General features: G+C 42.3%; 1 protein-coding gene across 4 annotated transcripts in view; it reads right to left on the minus strand.

Annotated features, from left to right (window-relative positions):
* Positions 1 to 5,171: 5,171 nt before the first annotated feature.
* The window catches only part of ETS1 (ETS proto-oncogene 1, transcription factor), a 126,922-nt gene continuing 114,222 nt past the window's right edge, over positions 5,172 to 17,871 (minus strand). For all 4 annotated transcript variants that reach the window (XM_079104126.1, XM_079104127.1, XM_079104129.1 and 1 more), the window contains 2 exons: positions 10,458 to 10,576; positions 5,172 to 8,767 (listed from right to left, as the gene is read on the minus strand). In XM_079104126.1, coding sequence (XP_078960252.1) covers positions 8,552 to 8,767; positions 10,458 to 10,576 — 335 coding nt within the window. In that variant the 3' untranslated portion in view covers positions 5,172 to 8,551. The remainder of the gene's footprint in view (positions 8,768 to 10,457; positions 10,577 to 17,871) is intronic.

Raw genomic sequence — 17,871 nt, forward strand, 5'->3', positions numbered from 1 at the left:
GACTATCCCAGATATACCAGGATGCGTGCTTTCCCTGGTCTTTAATGGGTTTTTCTGACTAGGTTTCAGGTTTGTTCTTGTTACCTGTGGCAGAGGTAAGGTTGTTCAGAATTTGTGGCAAGGGTTCTGATATGGGATTTCAAGAGGTCATACACAGGGACTCCAGAGCAGTAAACCGGTATCACCAACATGCAGGTGGCACACACCTGGCCCCTACTTGCTCCTGTGCAAAATGCCTGTGCCTAGAGTCAATACAGCTTCCAAGGCCTATCCTGAGGAGGCTTGTAGTCTCCAGTGCTCCATGATCAGTCAGTGAGGAGAATACCTTAAATCCTCTTGGGCTTAAGTGCACAGTTCTGGGCTACCATCATGAAAATTTGACCATAGGGAAAACAGAATAAAATATCCATTACCCCCTAACACTGGTCACATTGATCAATGCCTCTACCGTCACTCCTACCTTTTTTCTTTTCTTTTCTTTTCTTTTCTTTTCTTTTCTTTTCTTTTCTTTTCTCTTCTTTCCTTTTCTTCCTTTCTTTTTTTCTGATGTGTATTGGTGGCAAATTACTTTGACTGTACTGCATTCGTAAACTTTATTATTGCTATCAAAGCCAAAACAAATAGAACAAAATAGATCAACCTTAGGAGTAGATGGGCAGAGGGAAGGATTTTCCAGTTCAATCACTATTAGAGTTTTGAACTTGAAAGCTGTGAGGACCACAACCATTCCTTATGAATACTACACAATTTCCAAATCTGTTCAGAAGCTCCCAGTCACGTCTGTCCTTCTGAAGTTTGGAATATTCTTGCCTCGAAAAAAAAAAAATCCCAGACCAAAGAGAGCAGTCATCAACAGTAACCTCATGTTTATGAAGCCTTTGCCACTTATTCCAGAATCTCTAGACTCTTAATCATTTCCATGCACATCTGGGAGATAGACCTTGAGGGTGAAAGGAGAGTCATAGCTGAAATTTCAGGTGTGCCTATAAGGGGGTTAAAAATAGCCTGCCACTGCTCAGAACCAGTGGCTCAGGCTGGTAGTGTGGAGTATGCAGAGAAAAGATAGTGGCTATTTCTTGTTCTTAGCAATTCCCACAAGTGGCTGCTGAAATCTCCCTTGCTCCTCTATGTCATATCACATGGAGTAACCACAGCTGACCTGACATCAAAGCTCTGTACAAACACTGGGGCTGAGAGAGCACTAAAGCCTGAATGGCAGGGACAAGAGATTAGAGATAGGCTTGTAAACTCAAACAGGCTTTGGGGATTGTGGATCGTATCACAAGACCTGGTCGTTGTTGATTTCCTAGTGTTGCTATGGGCAGATGATCATCACTATCATTACTTTGGACGTCAGCACATTGAGATACGCCAGGCAACTGAATGAGACTAATTTTCCCAGGACAGATGTATTTGCCAGGAAAATGGAAAAGGGGAAAGGGATGGGGACAATGAGTAAACCAGGAAATGGCAATGACCAAAGGGCACTAAGGCCAGATCCACCTAATTTGGGGTTCTAAATTCTCAATTAATGCTTTTGTTCCTCAACTTAAAAATTTTCACAAATTGGTCAACACCTACTTTAATTAGTATCTTTAATCTGTGTCTCCTTCCAAAACATGCCAGGAAAATGCTCATCTATTCTGTTATTTATTGTTCTTTGGGGAAGATTCTCACAGCTTGGGTGGATCTCACAGAGCAGTGAACAACAAGCAGCAAGCTAAATCAACATGGTATGCTGTTATGGTTTGGATATGAGTTGCCTTCCAAAAGCTCCTATATTAATGAGAAATACTCAGAGGTGAAATGACTGAATTGTGAGAGCTGTGACCTAATCAGTCCATCCTAGTTCGAATGGACAGAGTGGAGTTATAACTGTCAGCAGGTGGGACATGGCTGGAGGACTCTAACAGTGATTGAACTGGAGAATCCTTTCCTCTGCCCATCTACTTCCAGGGTGTGCCCTGGAAGGACTCATATGCCCTTTGGCCCCTTCCCCCCCCTCTCTCTCTCTCTCGCTCTCTCTCTCTCTCTCTCTCTCTCTCTCTCTCGCTCTCTCGCTCTCCCTCTCTCTCTCTCTCTCTCTCTCTTTCTCTCTCTCTCTCTCTTGCTTGCTCTCAATTCCTGGCAACCATGAACAGAGGAGAGCTCTGCTAAGCTCTTCTGCCATGATGTTCTGCCTCATCTTGGACCCAGAGCAATGAGCAGTCAACCAGAGACTGAACCTCTGAAACTGTGAGCCAAAATTCTCCTCTAGGTTGTTCTTTTTAGGTATTTTGGTCACAGTGATGAAAAGTTGACTAACATATATACCCAAATGACCAGGGCCAGGTCCTCGAACTGGCTACTGGGGGACCAGGTATGTCTATATCTGCACTGGAGAAGGACTTCTGTACAACTGAAACCACACCACAAAACACTGCCAGAATAGTCACTGGGGAAAAGAAGCAGTCAGAAGGACTTAGGAAGTGAAAAGGCATCCTTGCTAAAAGATTGTCTTTGTCCCATGTTTGGGTATGCAGTGTATCTCTTGGTAACCAGGGTCCTACACATGGGGAATCATCAGTCAGCATGACTGAAGGAGATCTTTTGAGTTCTATGGTAGCAACATGGCATAATGGAAAGAACGAGGACTTAGAAGTTAGGTGGTTCTCTGATGACCCAGATGTCTTCTTGTACTCCATACACTGTAGGTTCTAGAATTAAATGTTTCATGACAAGTAAACATGGACTGTGGATAGACATCTGCAACAAGGGTCACAAACTCAAATTCCTCAGGGACTGGGCAAGAAAGTAAATGTGTGGAATTGACCCACTAGAGAGGACACGGGAGATTCATGTTCATCTAAGAGGGCTGCTTACTCCATGCTCATGGGGTGTTGCCATAAAGGAATGCCAGAGTTCAAAAACTGTCCCATTACCCTGCTGTAGTATATGATTCATTTGACTGGCTAGGTGGGCTTCCACACTGTCTGAAGGCCAACCACAACATCTCTGTCACGCAATCAGTCAGTGTGCCACCTCTAGTTTACATTGCCTCCCTCATTTTACCCAAAGCACAAGTCACAATCTTCCTCCTTTTCAGGTTAAAATAGTTACATTTCAATTATACTATAAAGTTCTTGCTATGGTTCAGACGTGATTTGAATGTGACACTTAAAGGTTCCTGTGCTGGCAACTGAGCCTCCCGTGTGGTGATGTTGATGTGACAGAACCTTTAAGTCGTGGGACCTAGACAGAGGTAATTAGGTCATGGGGCATTGCCCTGGGAAGGAATTAATGCTGGTCTCAAGAAATGTGTTAGTTCTCTCATCCGAGTGAGTTACTATAAAGAGTAAGCCTAGTCCCTGAATCCTCTAGCTTCCTATCTCATCATGGGAGTTATCCTCTTGCACATGCTCTGGTGAGAACCTCACCAGAGGCCAAACAGATAGGGCTGCCAATCTTGACATTTGACCTTCAAAACTATGAGCCAAATAAATCTCTTTTCCTTTCTTTCTTTCTTTTTTCTCGTGTATTTTCTTATAGCAACAGAATATGAACTAATACAACTCTGTTGCTCAAGCTTTGTGGAGGATTCAGGGGAGAACTTTGGTTTTAGAGTTTTCTCCAAAGCTGTGTCAGCAGTCAGACTTGGCCAATTTTCTTATTCTATTACCTCCAGAAAGCATGTGATATCTACAGATCTTGATCATCACCTTCTTTCGAATGACTCCCTGGGTCTCTTCCTCTCGCCCTTCCCCATCTTCCCAAATCCTACAATTGCTGTTGAAGGTGTTGCTCTCATTCAGCCCCTTCCCTACTACAGCTTCAATATGGGGGTATTAAGAGAGACCACCAAGCTGTTTCTTGAGAGCTCCCCATTAGAACTCTAGCTTCTATTTGGAGAAAGAAACCTAAACTGGTTTTATTCAACTACATCTTAATCTTCTACCCCAGTCAGCATTAAATCAGATTCTCTGAAGGATAATACCAACTTGGCATTGAAGGAAACCTCTCTGACCAAAACCTTGACTGAGGCAGAAACCTATGAACTGCTTATTCAGGGAGAGAGGAGTTCTCATGTGGCCACAGGTTGCCTTAGGAGTTGTGGCTTTGCCCAGGTTTGCAGCTGGAAACTAAAACATATAAGAGCTTCAAACTGTTTTCCCAAAGTCTCCCAATGAGTGGCAGTGGTCTCTCTGCCACTCAGAGCCTTCTTTATGGCCAGTTGGGCTCCCTGACCACTAGACCACACAGTCTGTGTTTAACGTGTACTCAGCAAACCTCAAGCGCAAGGACTGAAAAAAGAGATTTTCCAAAAACAGAGCTCTCTTTGTGAACAATTCAGCAAAAATTTTCTTTCCAGCTGTGAGTTGGGATTCATGTTGCAAATGTTGGTGTTAATTAAAAACATCCACCTTCTACAGTTCCAACAACAAGGAAAAGGCACCATGCAGATTGCATTCCTAAGCACTCTTCTCTGTGCACTTAGAAATATGTGTTTTATTTATGACATGGATTGCTAGGGACTCTCAAAGATCTCATCAGTCCTAATGAAATAGGACCAAAGGAATAGGTGAGAGGGTCCCAAATTGTTTCAGAGCAAAGATACTATAATAAGAAGAAACAAAAATAATGTTCCCTGTTCAGAGCACCTAAGGTATTCCACTTTCTATATTCACATCAGGAACAGCACCTCGCTGAAATGTCTACCTATTGAGTCATTAAATTTTTTTCTTCATGTGGCTTAGTCCTTCAGACATGAATAAGGTATGACAAGGCCAGGGGCATTCCAAAAAGGGTGACACAACGTATTCAATAATCAGGATGCTGGATGACCTCCCTGTAATCCTGTGAGAGTTAACCCTTTATTAGGAAATCTTTATTAACATGGTCCTGAACTAGTGGGATTGAAAGACTGGATGGCATCTCTTCTTGTTTGTCTCTAGCTGGTTAATTTGTCCTGTTTCACTACATGATCCAGACAGGAAAGAATCAAGCCAAAACCACATCGTTATGAATGAATTTCTTTGTTTTTAATTTCACACAGTTTAAAATACAATATGAAATCAGGCTACAGTATATAAAAAACTCTCCAGCAAAATGATGTGCCAGCATCAGCTACTAAAATAAACAAACAAAAAAACTCCCCGGTAAGAAATTTTTTTTTTTTTTTTGCATTAAAAAAAAAAAACAAAAAAAAAACACATAGACACTTACATCGCTACATCTCTAAGCTACCTCAGTTCTGATTTTTAAAAAGCACCTGCTTTTCCTTTTTTTTTTAATCTTGCTTTTAAATTTTCAGCATTTAAAAAATATAAATTATATGAAAATACAAGTTGGAAAATAGTCAAACACAATATAACATCTTTTTCACTCCAATACTTCTCAGCTTAAAAAAAAAAGTTTTCTTTAAAAAAAAAGTTCAATAACTGAGGCAGTATTCCTGATAGAGATAATTTTATTTTAATATATATATTTCATATATGTATACGTATACATATATTTATGGTTCCTTGACACTTCTTTGGAATGTAGATAAGAGTTCAACAAATTTATATAGACCCCAACAGAGAAAGCAACATGCACAGCATGACTAAAAAAGAGGTGTATTTTTCACCATGAAGGTTAGGCAGGTTAATGCTTTAAAACCCAGAGTGTTCGTCTCCAAAGTGAGGAAGAGCGCCTCTGATCTTTGAATGCTACCACCAATCCCCATGGGCACAAAATCAGGGCTCCAGGTAGGGACATCCTTGCCTTGAGTGGAGAAAGGAACACAGGTGACTCTGAGCCCAAAAGCCAAAACCCACATTGGTTAAGGCATCTCCAAGAAAATAAGGGTTTCACCCAGTTAGACCAGATTTGCCCGTCCTTCCTCTGAAGTTAACGTGTTTTTAAAAAGCATAAATGCAACAATGCTGCTACATTTCCAGTGTATAAACCACCCACCACCACTCTTCCTGGGATGGTCTCTGGCCTTTGGACAAGAGGGGAGAAAGCATCTGGCCAGATGGACAAAGCTGTCTGAACTAATACACTATCTACAAATCCTGAAAACAGTGGCCCTAGAGAAAGGGCATCTTAGTAAGGAAGCAGGCTGGGGAGCGCTAGGAGGCACTTTCTTACATCTCATCTGCTATAGGGATTGCGGGTGTTACACAGACTCAGAAGGGGAGTTTTCAGCATAAATTCCATAGGAAAGGCTGATGACTTGAGAAAGGGATTTTGTGCCTGGTTGCAAATAGCAAGCAATGACCCATACCTGGCCTTGGTTCGACTCTCACCCTTATCAACACATGGAAAGACTTAACTACAAAACTCAGGTATTATATCAGCTGCAGTTTTGCATGTCTGCAAACACACACACACACACACACACGCACACACGCACACACAAACACCCTTTGCCAGTGCCCAACAAAGATCACATCATCTAAAAGAAAATAATGTAGTCCGAAGAGTTCCACCTAACACTCCCTGAGCAGCTCCAAAATTATTCTGAGAGCTTCATTAAGGCACCTGCATCCGTAAGATCAAAATACATAACTGGGACAATTCTGCCTTTACTTTGCATGTGGATGCTCCAATTGATCAGTATGAGGATACTCATGGATCACAGAGCTTTGTTCCTGAAAATTTAGGATCTAAAAGGGCATCTGGGAGTCAGCAGTCAATTTTCATGAAGATAGGCTAGAAGGTAGCGCTTCCAGTTTCTTAGCTAAGTCCCAAAAGGGACCAGCCCTGAGAAGCTCGTCTTGTTTCTCCTCTTGTTCATAGAAGTCTGCTGTCATTCTTTTAAGTGGGGTGTAAAAAGCAGGAGGAATTCTGACTTATTAGGCACGCTTCCTCCCCAGTTAGATGTTGTTTTTTGCCCCCAAACCTCATTTTCAGAGCCCCCCTCACAACCAGCAGAAAGATGACTGCCACAGTTGACTATGCTTATGTTTAAACTTGGGGAGAACGAAAACTAAATTCGTATCTCATGGACCACCTTATTTTCTTCACTCAAGCTCCTTCCCTTGTTTCCTCTGCCTTCAAGTCATCCCTCCCTTCCACAGTGAACTCTCTACCCTCTGCCAAGACAAGAGATTCAAGCATGAGGCCCCACACCACCCAGGCCTTCATGTCCTCCGCATGCTCAGTCTCACCTGACATCCTACCTAACTAGCTTCAGTTCTTCAAAGGAAAGCCTGTTACTTCTTTTCCCAGACAGCCAAGTCACCTTGAACTGAAATGCTCTCTTAATTTCCATGGCTTCTAAAACCCAGCAAGACTATACTCTTCGTGTCTGAAGTTACTCTTTCACTCACTTATCAGAAAGCTGTACATTCTGCCTACTGAATAACAGTGGGGTGGGGAACAGTAAATGTGGGGATTCTGGGGAAATAAAACATAAAGGAGAAATTATAGCGTGTTGATTTGGAATGACATGCATTTTAGGACTTACTTTTTAAGACTAGAAGGGTAATGCCCATGCATATAGCTTCTACTCTAAGTCACTTACGTTACAGGTAGAGACTTACTCAAGAACCAAGTTAATCTTCCCCCTTTGATTTCCTTTCCACAATTTCAATAGCGCGCCAACATTGAATATATAGTCTAAAACCAGGGCTGCAAAATACATTCAGTTCAAAGACTTAATGCTTATTAGCTTAACATTAAGTCCAGACCCCGAGACTTCACTAGTGACAAACTAAGTAATGGGGTGTGATAATTATTTTTTAAATTATCAATGAAATTCACATGTGCAGTTCTCCTGTACCCAAATCAGCATTAATATTTCCTTCATATATAAGTCACATGAATTTGGGATCCCTGACCTCAGTGACAGAGCTTCATTTTCCAATGGGGTCTATATAAACAGTCTTCTTTCATTGTGACAGAATCCTCAGTCAGCAAATAAGAACAAACATGTGATACTGCAACACTGAGACCACCTTAGAGCTTAAGACGATTTTTTAGAAAAAAAATACTGGCACAAAATTTAATTAAAATCAATTTTAACACAAAAACAGTTTTGGCCCCTCCCCCACTGAAGTCCATCTCTGTTTCAAAAAGTAGAATAAAAGGTAAATAATTCCTGGCTTTTAGTGCATTCCCCAAAGAAAATGTTCTTATCCCTCCTCCTTTTTTCTCCCTCCCAGATTTAAAAACATAAGCAAACCAATTGCCTTTCATCAGTCTCATGAGTCTGGATGTGACAATTTCTCTTTCTAGTGGGTCCATAACTCAAAATGCATTTTTTTTCATAGGTGAAGTAAAAAAAATGATTGGACATGTTAGTCTCCTCCTCCCTTAAGTCAGATACTTCAAGCTTCTAAGAAGACCTTTCTCTCCTGAAAATTTGCTCAAGAATGTCTTGCCCCACCCACCCCACAAGTCCTGGCTTTCCCTTTGTGACCACGTACAATGGACTACAGCTGCAGCTCCCTTAATTCCCACCCCTGAATGTAAAAAATGAGTTCTGGAAAATAAAAAATAGAATAACAATTAAAAAATATGAGTCCAACCAAAGCGGTTGTTCTTTGAAAGGGTCAGAAGGGTCCCCCAGCCCCTTCCTGGTCCATCACTCGTCGGCATCTGGCTTGACATCCAGCATGGCATGGAGTTCCTCAGGGGTGTATCCCAGCAGGCTCTGCAGATCACAGACAAAGCGGTACACGTAGCGTTTACCAGCTGTCTTGTGGATGATGTTTTTGTCATAATAGTAGCGAAGACCACGGCTCAGTTTCTCGTAGTTCATCTTAGGTTTGTTTTTTCTCTTTCCCCATCTTCTGGCCACCTGGAATTTAAAAATATAAAAATTGAGAAAAAAAAAATTTTAAAGGAGGAATGGGTAAAAAGCTACAGGATGACCTTAAAATATGTTTATTATATCTATGCCCATTCATGATGGCCTGTGAGGTTCAAATAAGATGATGAGATTCATGGACACATGAAAGATATTTTTCTGAACTATCTCCTCTGAATTCCATTTTCCTTTTTTTAAAATATATTCTTGGGGATAGGGAGATAGCTCAGCTGGTAGAGTGCTTGCCTCTCAAGCACAAGGCCCTGAGTTCGATCCCCAGTACCGCAAAAAAAAAAAAAAAAAAAAAAAAAAAAAAATATATATATATATATATATATTCTTATTTTAATTGGCACATAATAAGATTTGTGGGGTACACTGTAACCTTTCAACACATGTACACATCGTGTGATGATCAAGATAACTGGCATGTCTAGCACCTGAGACATTTATGTGTACTTTCTATAAGGGCCATTCAAAAATCTCTCTACTACCTCTTTTGAAGTATTCAATTAACTGTTGTCAACCACAGTCATGCTACTGTGCTACAGAACTTTAGAAGTTATCTCTCCTATCCAACAGCACCCTGTGCTCACTAACCAGCCTCTTCCATCCTCTCTCCGCCCCATCCCCCAACCTCTTCTTAGGCTTTGGTAACTACTCTTTATCACCTACTTCTTTTTTTATTTTTTATCTTTTTGGTGGTAATGGGAGTTGAACCAAGGGCCTCATGTATGCTAGATGGGTGCTCTACCACTGAGTTACACCCTCAGCCCGACTATCTACTTCTACAAGATCGACTTTGTAGTCTCCCACATGTGAGAACATGCAGTATTTGTCTTTCTGTGTCTGATTGATTTCACTTAATATAATGTCTATTAGTTCCATTCACAATGCTGCAAATGACACAATTCTGAACTTTAGGTCTCTAGGGTTGGGTAACGACAGTAAGCAAGTTATCTTTTTAAGTTGATGAATATGCAATGCCCTTGAACTCCTAGATAATGGGGTTAAACTTTTTTGATTTGGAGAAAAAAGAAGAACCACAGTATAGATTCCTCTTTCCCCTTATTCGTAGAATTTCCTTGCTTTGAAAGCACAAAATAAAATGGAAGTATGTGAAGGGGAGGGGCTGAGCTTCTATCCTACCTACCCTTCAACAGCAGGAAGCATTTTTTCTGTACTAGAGTACAAATATTTTCTCATGTCTGCCCAGAACAGAGATCTTGTCTCTGTGGTTCATTGTTTTTTATCATGGAAATTGGGCATAACACAGAACAACCCCTCAATAAGCATTTATGTAATGAAAGAATGAATGAATGAACAGCTGCACCAATCTTCCAAGGCCTCTTGAACTGTCTGGCCCCTGCCATTCACAGAGCCACTGTGCCAGAAAGGTCAGGGAAGGCAACATTGTTGACAAAGAGCCTACTATGTGCCAGGCACTTCAAGCACACATCAGTCAATCCTGGAAAACAAATGGGCACTGTGGATGTTTTCTGCTTTCCCAATGATGAAAAAAAGGCTTGGGTGGGCTGCATCACTTGCTCAAGGTCATACAGGCATGCAAGGAGCAGAGCTGGGATTATAATCCTAGAGAATGTCATCTAAACCTCGGCCCCTTCCCAGGGTTTCCTCTCATCTTCCTCAATTTAGAACTCTCAGGTCATTTCTTTCTTACCTCATCTGGATCAGAAAGCTTGAATTCCCAGCCATCTCCTGTCCAGCTGATAAAAGACTGACAGGATTTATCAGTGAGTAATTCCAGAAGAAATTGCCACAGCTGGATCGGTCCACTGCCTGGAAACACAAGTCACAGTGAATCATTACACCACAAACCAGTGCTCTGAGCAACCAATCCCATTTCACAGAATTCCCTTTCTCCTCTCCCAGTCCATCCAGCCAGGAGAAAGAAAGGCAACCTACAGTACAAATATTGGAGAAAGCACCCAAACTGAAGGAAAAGTGAAGATCTAAGAAGGAGGGAGGGAGGGAGGGAGGGAGGGAAGGAAGGAAGGAAGGAAGGAAGGAAGGAAGGAAGGAAGGGAGGGAGGGAGGGAGGGAAAATATATCAATTGCTTTATTTTGACTGATTTAAAATCAATTCGTTTTTATTGCTAAACAAACTCTAGAAAGAAAATGCAGCTTCTATCTTCTGAGATATCTGAGAAAACATAATCCCTTGTGAAGTCAAAAGCTAAGTATGATATTTGCTTTGAGAAGTAAGAAAGGTTTTAATGTAGGCATGTCTTTGCCAACCCCAATCAGAAGTCCCAGTTCACAAGCACTCCTCTGCGGTAAGGAGCCTCTGACCCCAGATTTGTGAAGGAGCAGGATCACATTCTTTCTTTTGTGAGAAAACAGATGTTGGGTGTCCTTCAGTTATAATATCCTCTCCACCATTACTCCACCTCCCGGGTCACTTACAGGCAAGCACCCAGAGGAGAAATTAACTTGCCACCCAAGGAGACCCCAAAAGTTGGGAAGTTGGGTAAGATCTGTCTCAGACTGTCTTCATAGGTTCCTATATTTCAATTTCAACTCCAACACTGTCTCTCTCTCTCTCTCTCTCTCATCCTAGCATCTACACTGCCAAGAGTTTTTTTTTTTGAATGCCCAGTATACCCTTATATTAAATTTTCTATGCTAAAGGATTTATGTCACCCAGTCTTCCTTTTAGGATACCTTTCTATTCTGAAATGACAATGCTGCCAGTGGTTCCTATTTAATTTATGGGTGTTGCTGGAGAAACAACACAGGGTCCAGTTGCCTGTGTTGCTTGTTACATGTCTACACTGCCTATGACATCATCTCAGAGCCAATCTGAGCAGGATGGAACTGGGAATGGCCCATTGCATAGATGAGGCCTGGGATTCCCCATCTCATAAGGAAACTTGATTTGCTAAGGCTCTAACCCTTAACTTTGGAAATTTTAAATGTATCTGATGCAACAGGAAATAATTTTTAGGATTCCTCTTCATCTTAAAAAAAAATGCTCTTCATGTTCTATAAGAGCAGTTCCTTATTCTATCTTATACTCCTTCAAGGCACCTTCCCCCACATCATTCTACTTGTTCCTCAAATCTACTTTCCACCTCCCTGCTGTAAGCTGGGTGCAAATGTTCTTACTGTTTCTTTCCTATTAGCACAGCAAAGGGAGAGAAGAGCAATGCGACTTTGCTCCAAGGTCAGACTCAAAGCACCAGGGTAACCTCCACTGACCCCATAGGAGGAAACAGCTACTGATGGGTATCGTCATCCAAGAGCCAAAGGAAACCTTTATTCAGTAACTACTTCCTAATGGTGGTTTCCAGGCCCCCCTCCTCAGCACACCCAAGCTAAACATGGAATGTGAAATAGCTCTACTTTAGCTTTCTGAGAATACACCTCTAGCTCTTTAAAACCATCTTGCAGAAAGTATACCTTACATGTATTCAAGAATAAAAGAATTTGGTGAATGCCTTCAAAATAAATGACCACCCAAAGATACAGCCCAGATGGCAACACAGATGGAGCATTTGCTTCCTATACCCACCTACTGTTAAAAATATATATATATATATCATTTAGTACACCCCTCAGGTTTCTGGGAGTAATGTTGGCAGCTACTGCTCCCTATCTGGGCTCACAAAAGTAAGGATGACACTATATGAGGAATCCATCGAGAAGACATTCTAATGGGCCCAGGAGGTAAGAAAGTAAACTGCTCTTAAGAAATGCACCAGCAAGAGGTCCTGGACATTGTAGGTTTTCTGATGAAGTTCATAGTGACTATAGAAATTCAATCAGAACCCTGGAGAGAGACAGAAACAGAAAAATCAGCTATCCCAAAGTTCTGATATGAGAACACCCCTATGCCAACAGTACAGACCTTAGATATTTGGAGGTGAGAGTTTTCTCTAAATCCCCTGGCAGAGAAAAGAACTTAAGAGGCCATGATTCATTGTGCACCCTCTGTACATACAACTGAGTGATACTTCACAGGCATCTCATGATTCCTGACAATAAGTCTAGGAGTCTAAATGCTGTGGTTATTCTATTTGCTTCTATTATTTTACAGCAAAGAAAACTGGGGCACTGTGTGGCTCTCTAGCTTGTGCAGAGATTTCATTATCACAAGTGGAGTAGCTAGAACTGGAACCCAGGTGGTGTGGCCCCAAATTCTTCATTTCAACACCATGTTGCCCCTAGACAAGATCAAGCCAAAAAAGCCTGGTATCTAAACTACCCAACTACCCATCTGGTTACAGTGGAGAAAAGTATAAAATGCCCTGGCTTTAAAAAAAAAAAAAAAAAAAAAAACTCTTCCCCACCTCTTGCAGTAGTCTCAGAATACTAGACAGCCAGCCGTAATACTGCCTCCCAGCCTAGGCATTTACTTTCACTGTCTTAACATCTCTTGGATAGAAGAGTTCATATACCAGGCTGAGGAAAGGGATGAAAAGACAGAGAAAACCAGGCAGTCCTGGCTAGAGGCAGGGAGCAGCAAGCACATCTGTAAGCCCCAGAAAGGACAGTCCAAGAATACAGAACAGTCTCCTGCCTGTGACACTCACAGCCACAAGTCCAAGAAGGGGATTTCAGTTCACATCGTCAGCATCAGCTCAGACAGGAGGACCTCAGACAGAATTATTACTATTTTCCTTCAGTGCCAGTTCTAGAACTGAAATGTCAAGCAGTCTTTTGCTCCAGCCCTTTCTCTGAGGATATCTGACCCCTGACTTCTGCGAATATGGCCAGAGGACAGGGTGAGCCCTTGTCTGAGAAAGTTTTTACCTCACTGTGAATTATCCTATGTCCGGAAGGAATAAACATATGTTAAATCTGGGAGCCCAAGTTCCAGGCGCTGTACTCTCAAATTCTTTTTTTTTTTTTTTTTTCTATTTACACGAAAGGGAATAAGGGGTGGGGGAAGAGTAGGAAAGGGATGAGCCCAAAGAAAACACAGGAACTTGAATGTTAAGAAATGTCTCTGGTTAACTTCACAGTAGGAAAGTCAACACAATGGCAATGTCAGCCCAAGTCCCCGCCCCTGTAAACACCCCAGGCTGATAAGCACCCAGGTGCTCTCACTCTTCAGAAAGCCCAGGTCATTGCACCAAAGGAGAAGAATGTGATCTATTCCCAACCTTGCCCTCCTATTTCCCTCCTGGGCCTTTCTCCTGACTCCTAAACTGCCCTTTCCTTGTGCAGAGCAACAGAAACAAGAAAGACCTGGAATTCTTCTCAGGTTCTCCCAGCCACAAACTCTGCACCTCTGCAAGAATTCTGGCTTCAGGCCAACTCTGTGCCCTGGATGGTCCCACACAGGAGGCTACTTCTACTATGGCAAGGTGTCACCCTCATTTCAGGTCTAGAAGGGGAAATTAGGGCCAAGTGGAGACACACCACTGCATGGAGGCAGCTCTGGGGCTGCAGCGCACACTGGCTTTGAACATCTGCCAGCCACATCCAAGTCTATGCCGCAGACGCGTGGAAACAATGAATGAGTCTTGTACTCTTGGTGACAATTCTCCCAGTGAATGTTTCTGCACTACCTAGCATCGATCTACTCAAATCCACAGGGCCACAGGGCTCATTCCTCTAAAATTATAGAGCTTCTTCCTCCATTCTCCCTGCACCTCCCCCTCATCCCTGGACCCAGCCCCGTTCACCTACCCAAGTGGACAGTGGTCCCAGTGACTTTCATCCCCCGGAGCAGAGACGAGCACTAAGAATAGCTCCAGTCATGGGAAAGGGGAGCTCACATGTTAAATGTGACTCACAATGGTGTCCCTGTCTGGGGCCCCCAAGCAGTCAACAGCGCCCTTCACCATGCTGCCCTGCAGTGTCACACATCAGGAATCCAGTGGCATCACTGGGAAACTATGCTTCTCAAGTGGAGCTCTGAGCCACAACAACAGAGGGGTCCCTGTTAGGAGGAGGTCCCTTCCCAAAGCAGTGCAGGAGGGAGGGCGCCACACACCACAGGCCGGGTCTCCCATCTCTCTGGGTCTCCACACCCCTGCGGGTCACCCCCCACCTTCCTGCCTCCCTGCAGCAGGGGAATTTTCTCCGACTGTTCCTTCCTTCTCAGCTTCTGGACAACAGGGAAATTCTTTCTACTACACTGACAGTCCCCAGAAGAATTTGGCACAGAAGAATTTGACACAGAAATATCAAGTGGGTACCTAGAGGGATTTCAGGCCAAAAGAGCAAATCAAACTGAAGACACACCCCCGACCCCCACACGCAGAGAGGACCCTCAAAACACCACGAATCTAAGACGACAATCCCTTTTTTAGGGGGGAAAAATAGGTAAAGCTCTAAGTAAATTCCTGCTTTTTTGGACATACTTTAAGTCTCTCTTTCCTGTCTAAGAACTTCACCTGTCTAAGAACTACCACCTCAATGAAGGTTCGTTATTAAAAATTCCCCTGCTTTTTGGTCCCTAATCTGAGGTTAAGAACTGAGCAACTTAAATATATAGTAATGGGCTAGAATGAAATTTTAGCAAGATATTCTTGATAATAAGCCTTCCCACTTGCCAACTTGTATCTTCCTTCTTGTTTTCCAGGTTTGGGGGTTGCCTGCCCACGACAATGACCTCCTCACAGGTGGTGAACCAACAAGGATTTGGGCTCGGACTTCAGGTTTTCCTTCTACTCCTTCCTCATTTCCATTTCAACCACAAATGCGTCTTCTGTCATTTGTTCCTGGTGGGAGGCTAACAAGGTATTTGACTTCTATCCAGACAGGGGTCAATGCTGGGCCGCTGAGCAGACTCCTCCTCGTTTCATTGTGGTCTGCTAACACCAAGACCAACCCTGATGGTTTGCTCAGTGTCCATCTCTCTCATCACTGGAATCTATGTTTCAAGGGCAGCACTTTGTGTTTTCACTGCTGTGACCCAAAGCCTAGAACAGTGGCTTACCAACAAATCCCTCATTAACAAACACAAACCAACAAAAATTTGTTGTTGAATGACTCCAGTTTCAGCTCATTCTATCTTATTGCTCCTTATATTCCCGGAGCAGGTTCAATGTCTCATCCTTGGTAGGTACTCCATAAATGGCTTTAGTAAGAGTCCTCCTCTGATAACAAGACATGAGGATTTGCAAAGACACCCAAACTCCTTCTCTTAAATTATATTTGGAGCCAAACAATATGGGTGACTCCTGGGCTATGTTGCATCAACACGTCCCCAAAATAAAAACTACCACACCTCCTGTCCTTTGGGGGTTAATTGTTACTTTGAGCAGCTAAAATCCTTTAGCTCTACTCTGAAATTCAAATCAAATACCTCAGTGTGGGCAGGACACCACACTTATTTTAACCTATGAAACTCTCATGGTTGGTCACCCTTGCAACAGGGCTGACTCTGCCCTGGTAGCATACATCTGGCAGGTGGCCTTAAAACAGAGAACAGGCCTGTTGGACCCCTCCCTTCCAGCCAGGTGTCTCTACCCACAGCCAAACGATGACAGCAAAAAAGGAACACTCGAATCCAGAAATGACCCATCTGTTCACAGACGTATCTTCTATTCATACTCCCGCAAGAGAACCCACCTCTGAAGGTGGGAGGGGGACCCCAGCATCTAAGCATCACCACCTTGCTGTCAACCCCCTCCTAAGTCACCAGTCACCAAAGACTACAAAATATCTCTAGCTCCATTAAGTCCCTGTGACATGAAATTTAATGGCAAACAAAAAACAGCCTGATGGTTTCTTGCTTTTTCAACCAAATCCAACCTGGAGCTGTACAGAACTCTTCTGCCTATGGGTGACACAGCTGGATTTATTGGTGATCAAGGCCCTGGGAAGTGCTTTTAAAGAAAAGAGCGGAGACGGCTTAGATTTGGCTCTATATCATGCCACAGGTGCTGTTTCCCATCTCTTCTGAGTGCTGGCTTTCCTATACCACCACCTGCACCCGACCTCATCTCTTCTCTAACATAATGCATCTATGGTGCATTCTACCACCAGCGAACAATGGGTTGGTTTAGCGAATCATTGCAGTCATTATATTCTGTAAAAATGTTCCTATATCAATGGCTGGGCATTCAAGGGCAGTGATTGGGAATACAAATTCTAATAATCTGACTCACAACAGCAAAGAATATCCTAATCAGGTGCTTAAAAAAACACACCTGAGGAAACTGATGATGAACAGTAATTTCATGAACTTGAACTTACTTCGTGCTGAGATCATCAGTATCGAACAAAGGAAATAAGTTAGAAAACCGCTCTCAAAGCAATTAAAACCACCTTCTGACTGTCAAGTTCGTATCTTTGACATGTGAGATCCTCCAAAAAGGAGGGAAGATTTCAAAAAATTTTTAAAAGAAAACATGTCATATGTCAGGCAGCAGAGGACTGAGAGATGACAGCATCCTACAAAACTAAAATATAAACATGCCCCTGGGAAAGTCCCACATGGGGAGTCAAGGGTACAGGACTTTGATCTCAATTCATCCCTGATTCACTGTGCAATCTTATGCAACGCATTTAACTTCTCTGGGCTTTATTTTCTTATGCCTAAAATGGAAATAGTAATCTTTGCTCCTCTTCACATTACAGAGATATAAATTAAGTCCTTATTATGCAAATATATATATATGTATATTTTATTTTTATCTTTTTTTAAGAAAGAGAGAGACCCTAAAGAACAACCTCAGCGCAGACCAGTTTGGAAGCAACGGAAAATACAACAATGAAATTAAACAGAAGAATGAAAGAGCAGGAAAAAGCATTTTAAAAACAGAATCTTTAAAGAAAAACAAAAAGAGATAGAATTTTTTAATTGCAAAAGCATTAAGTAAAATTTAATGAGGCCTCGGAGAATTAAACTGGCCTTTCATATGGCAACTTTCAGCAAGCAGAAAGTTGAAGGTTTAAAAAAAAAGTTAAAAGTAGATAAATGTAAAACTTCTTAATATTTTAAATGAAAATAGCCACTTAAAATTTTTAATGTGAGGGATCTTTGCTCTAATTAAAAGTAGGTCTACACCAAGAGATACCAGATGCAAACTGTTTTGCAAGTGAAAGTATCAGAGACATTTCTGGTTTGGGGAAATCTTGGCCACAGATGGACTTAGATCCTCTTTCCCCACCAA

The sequence above is a fragment of the Sciurus vulgaris genome (assembly GCF_902686455.1).
Source record: "Sciurus vulgaris genome assembly, chromosome: 11".
NCBI lineage: Eukaryota > Metazoa > Chordata > Mammalia > Rodentia > Sciuridae > Sciurus > Sciurus vulgaris.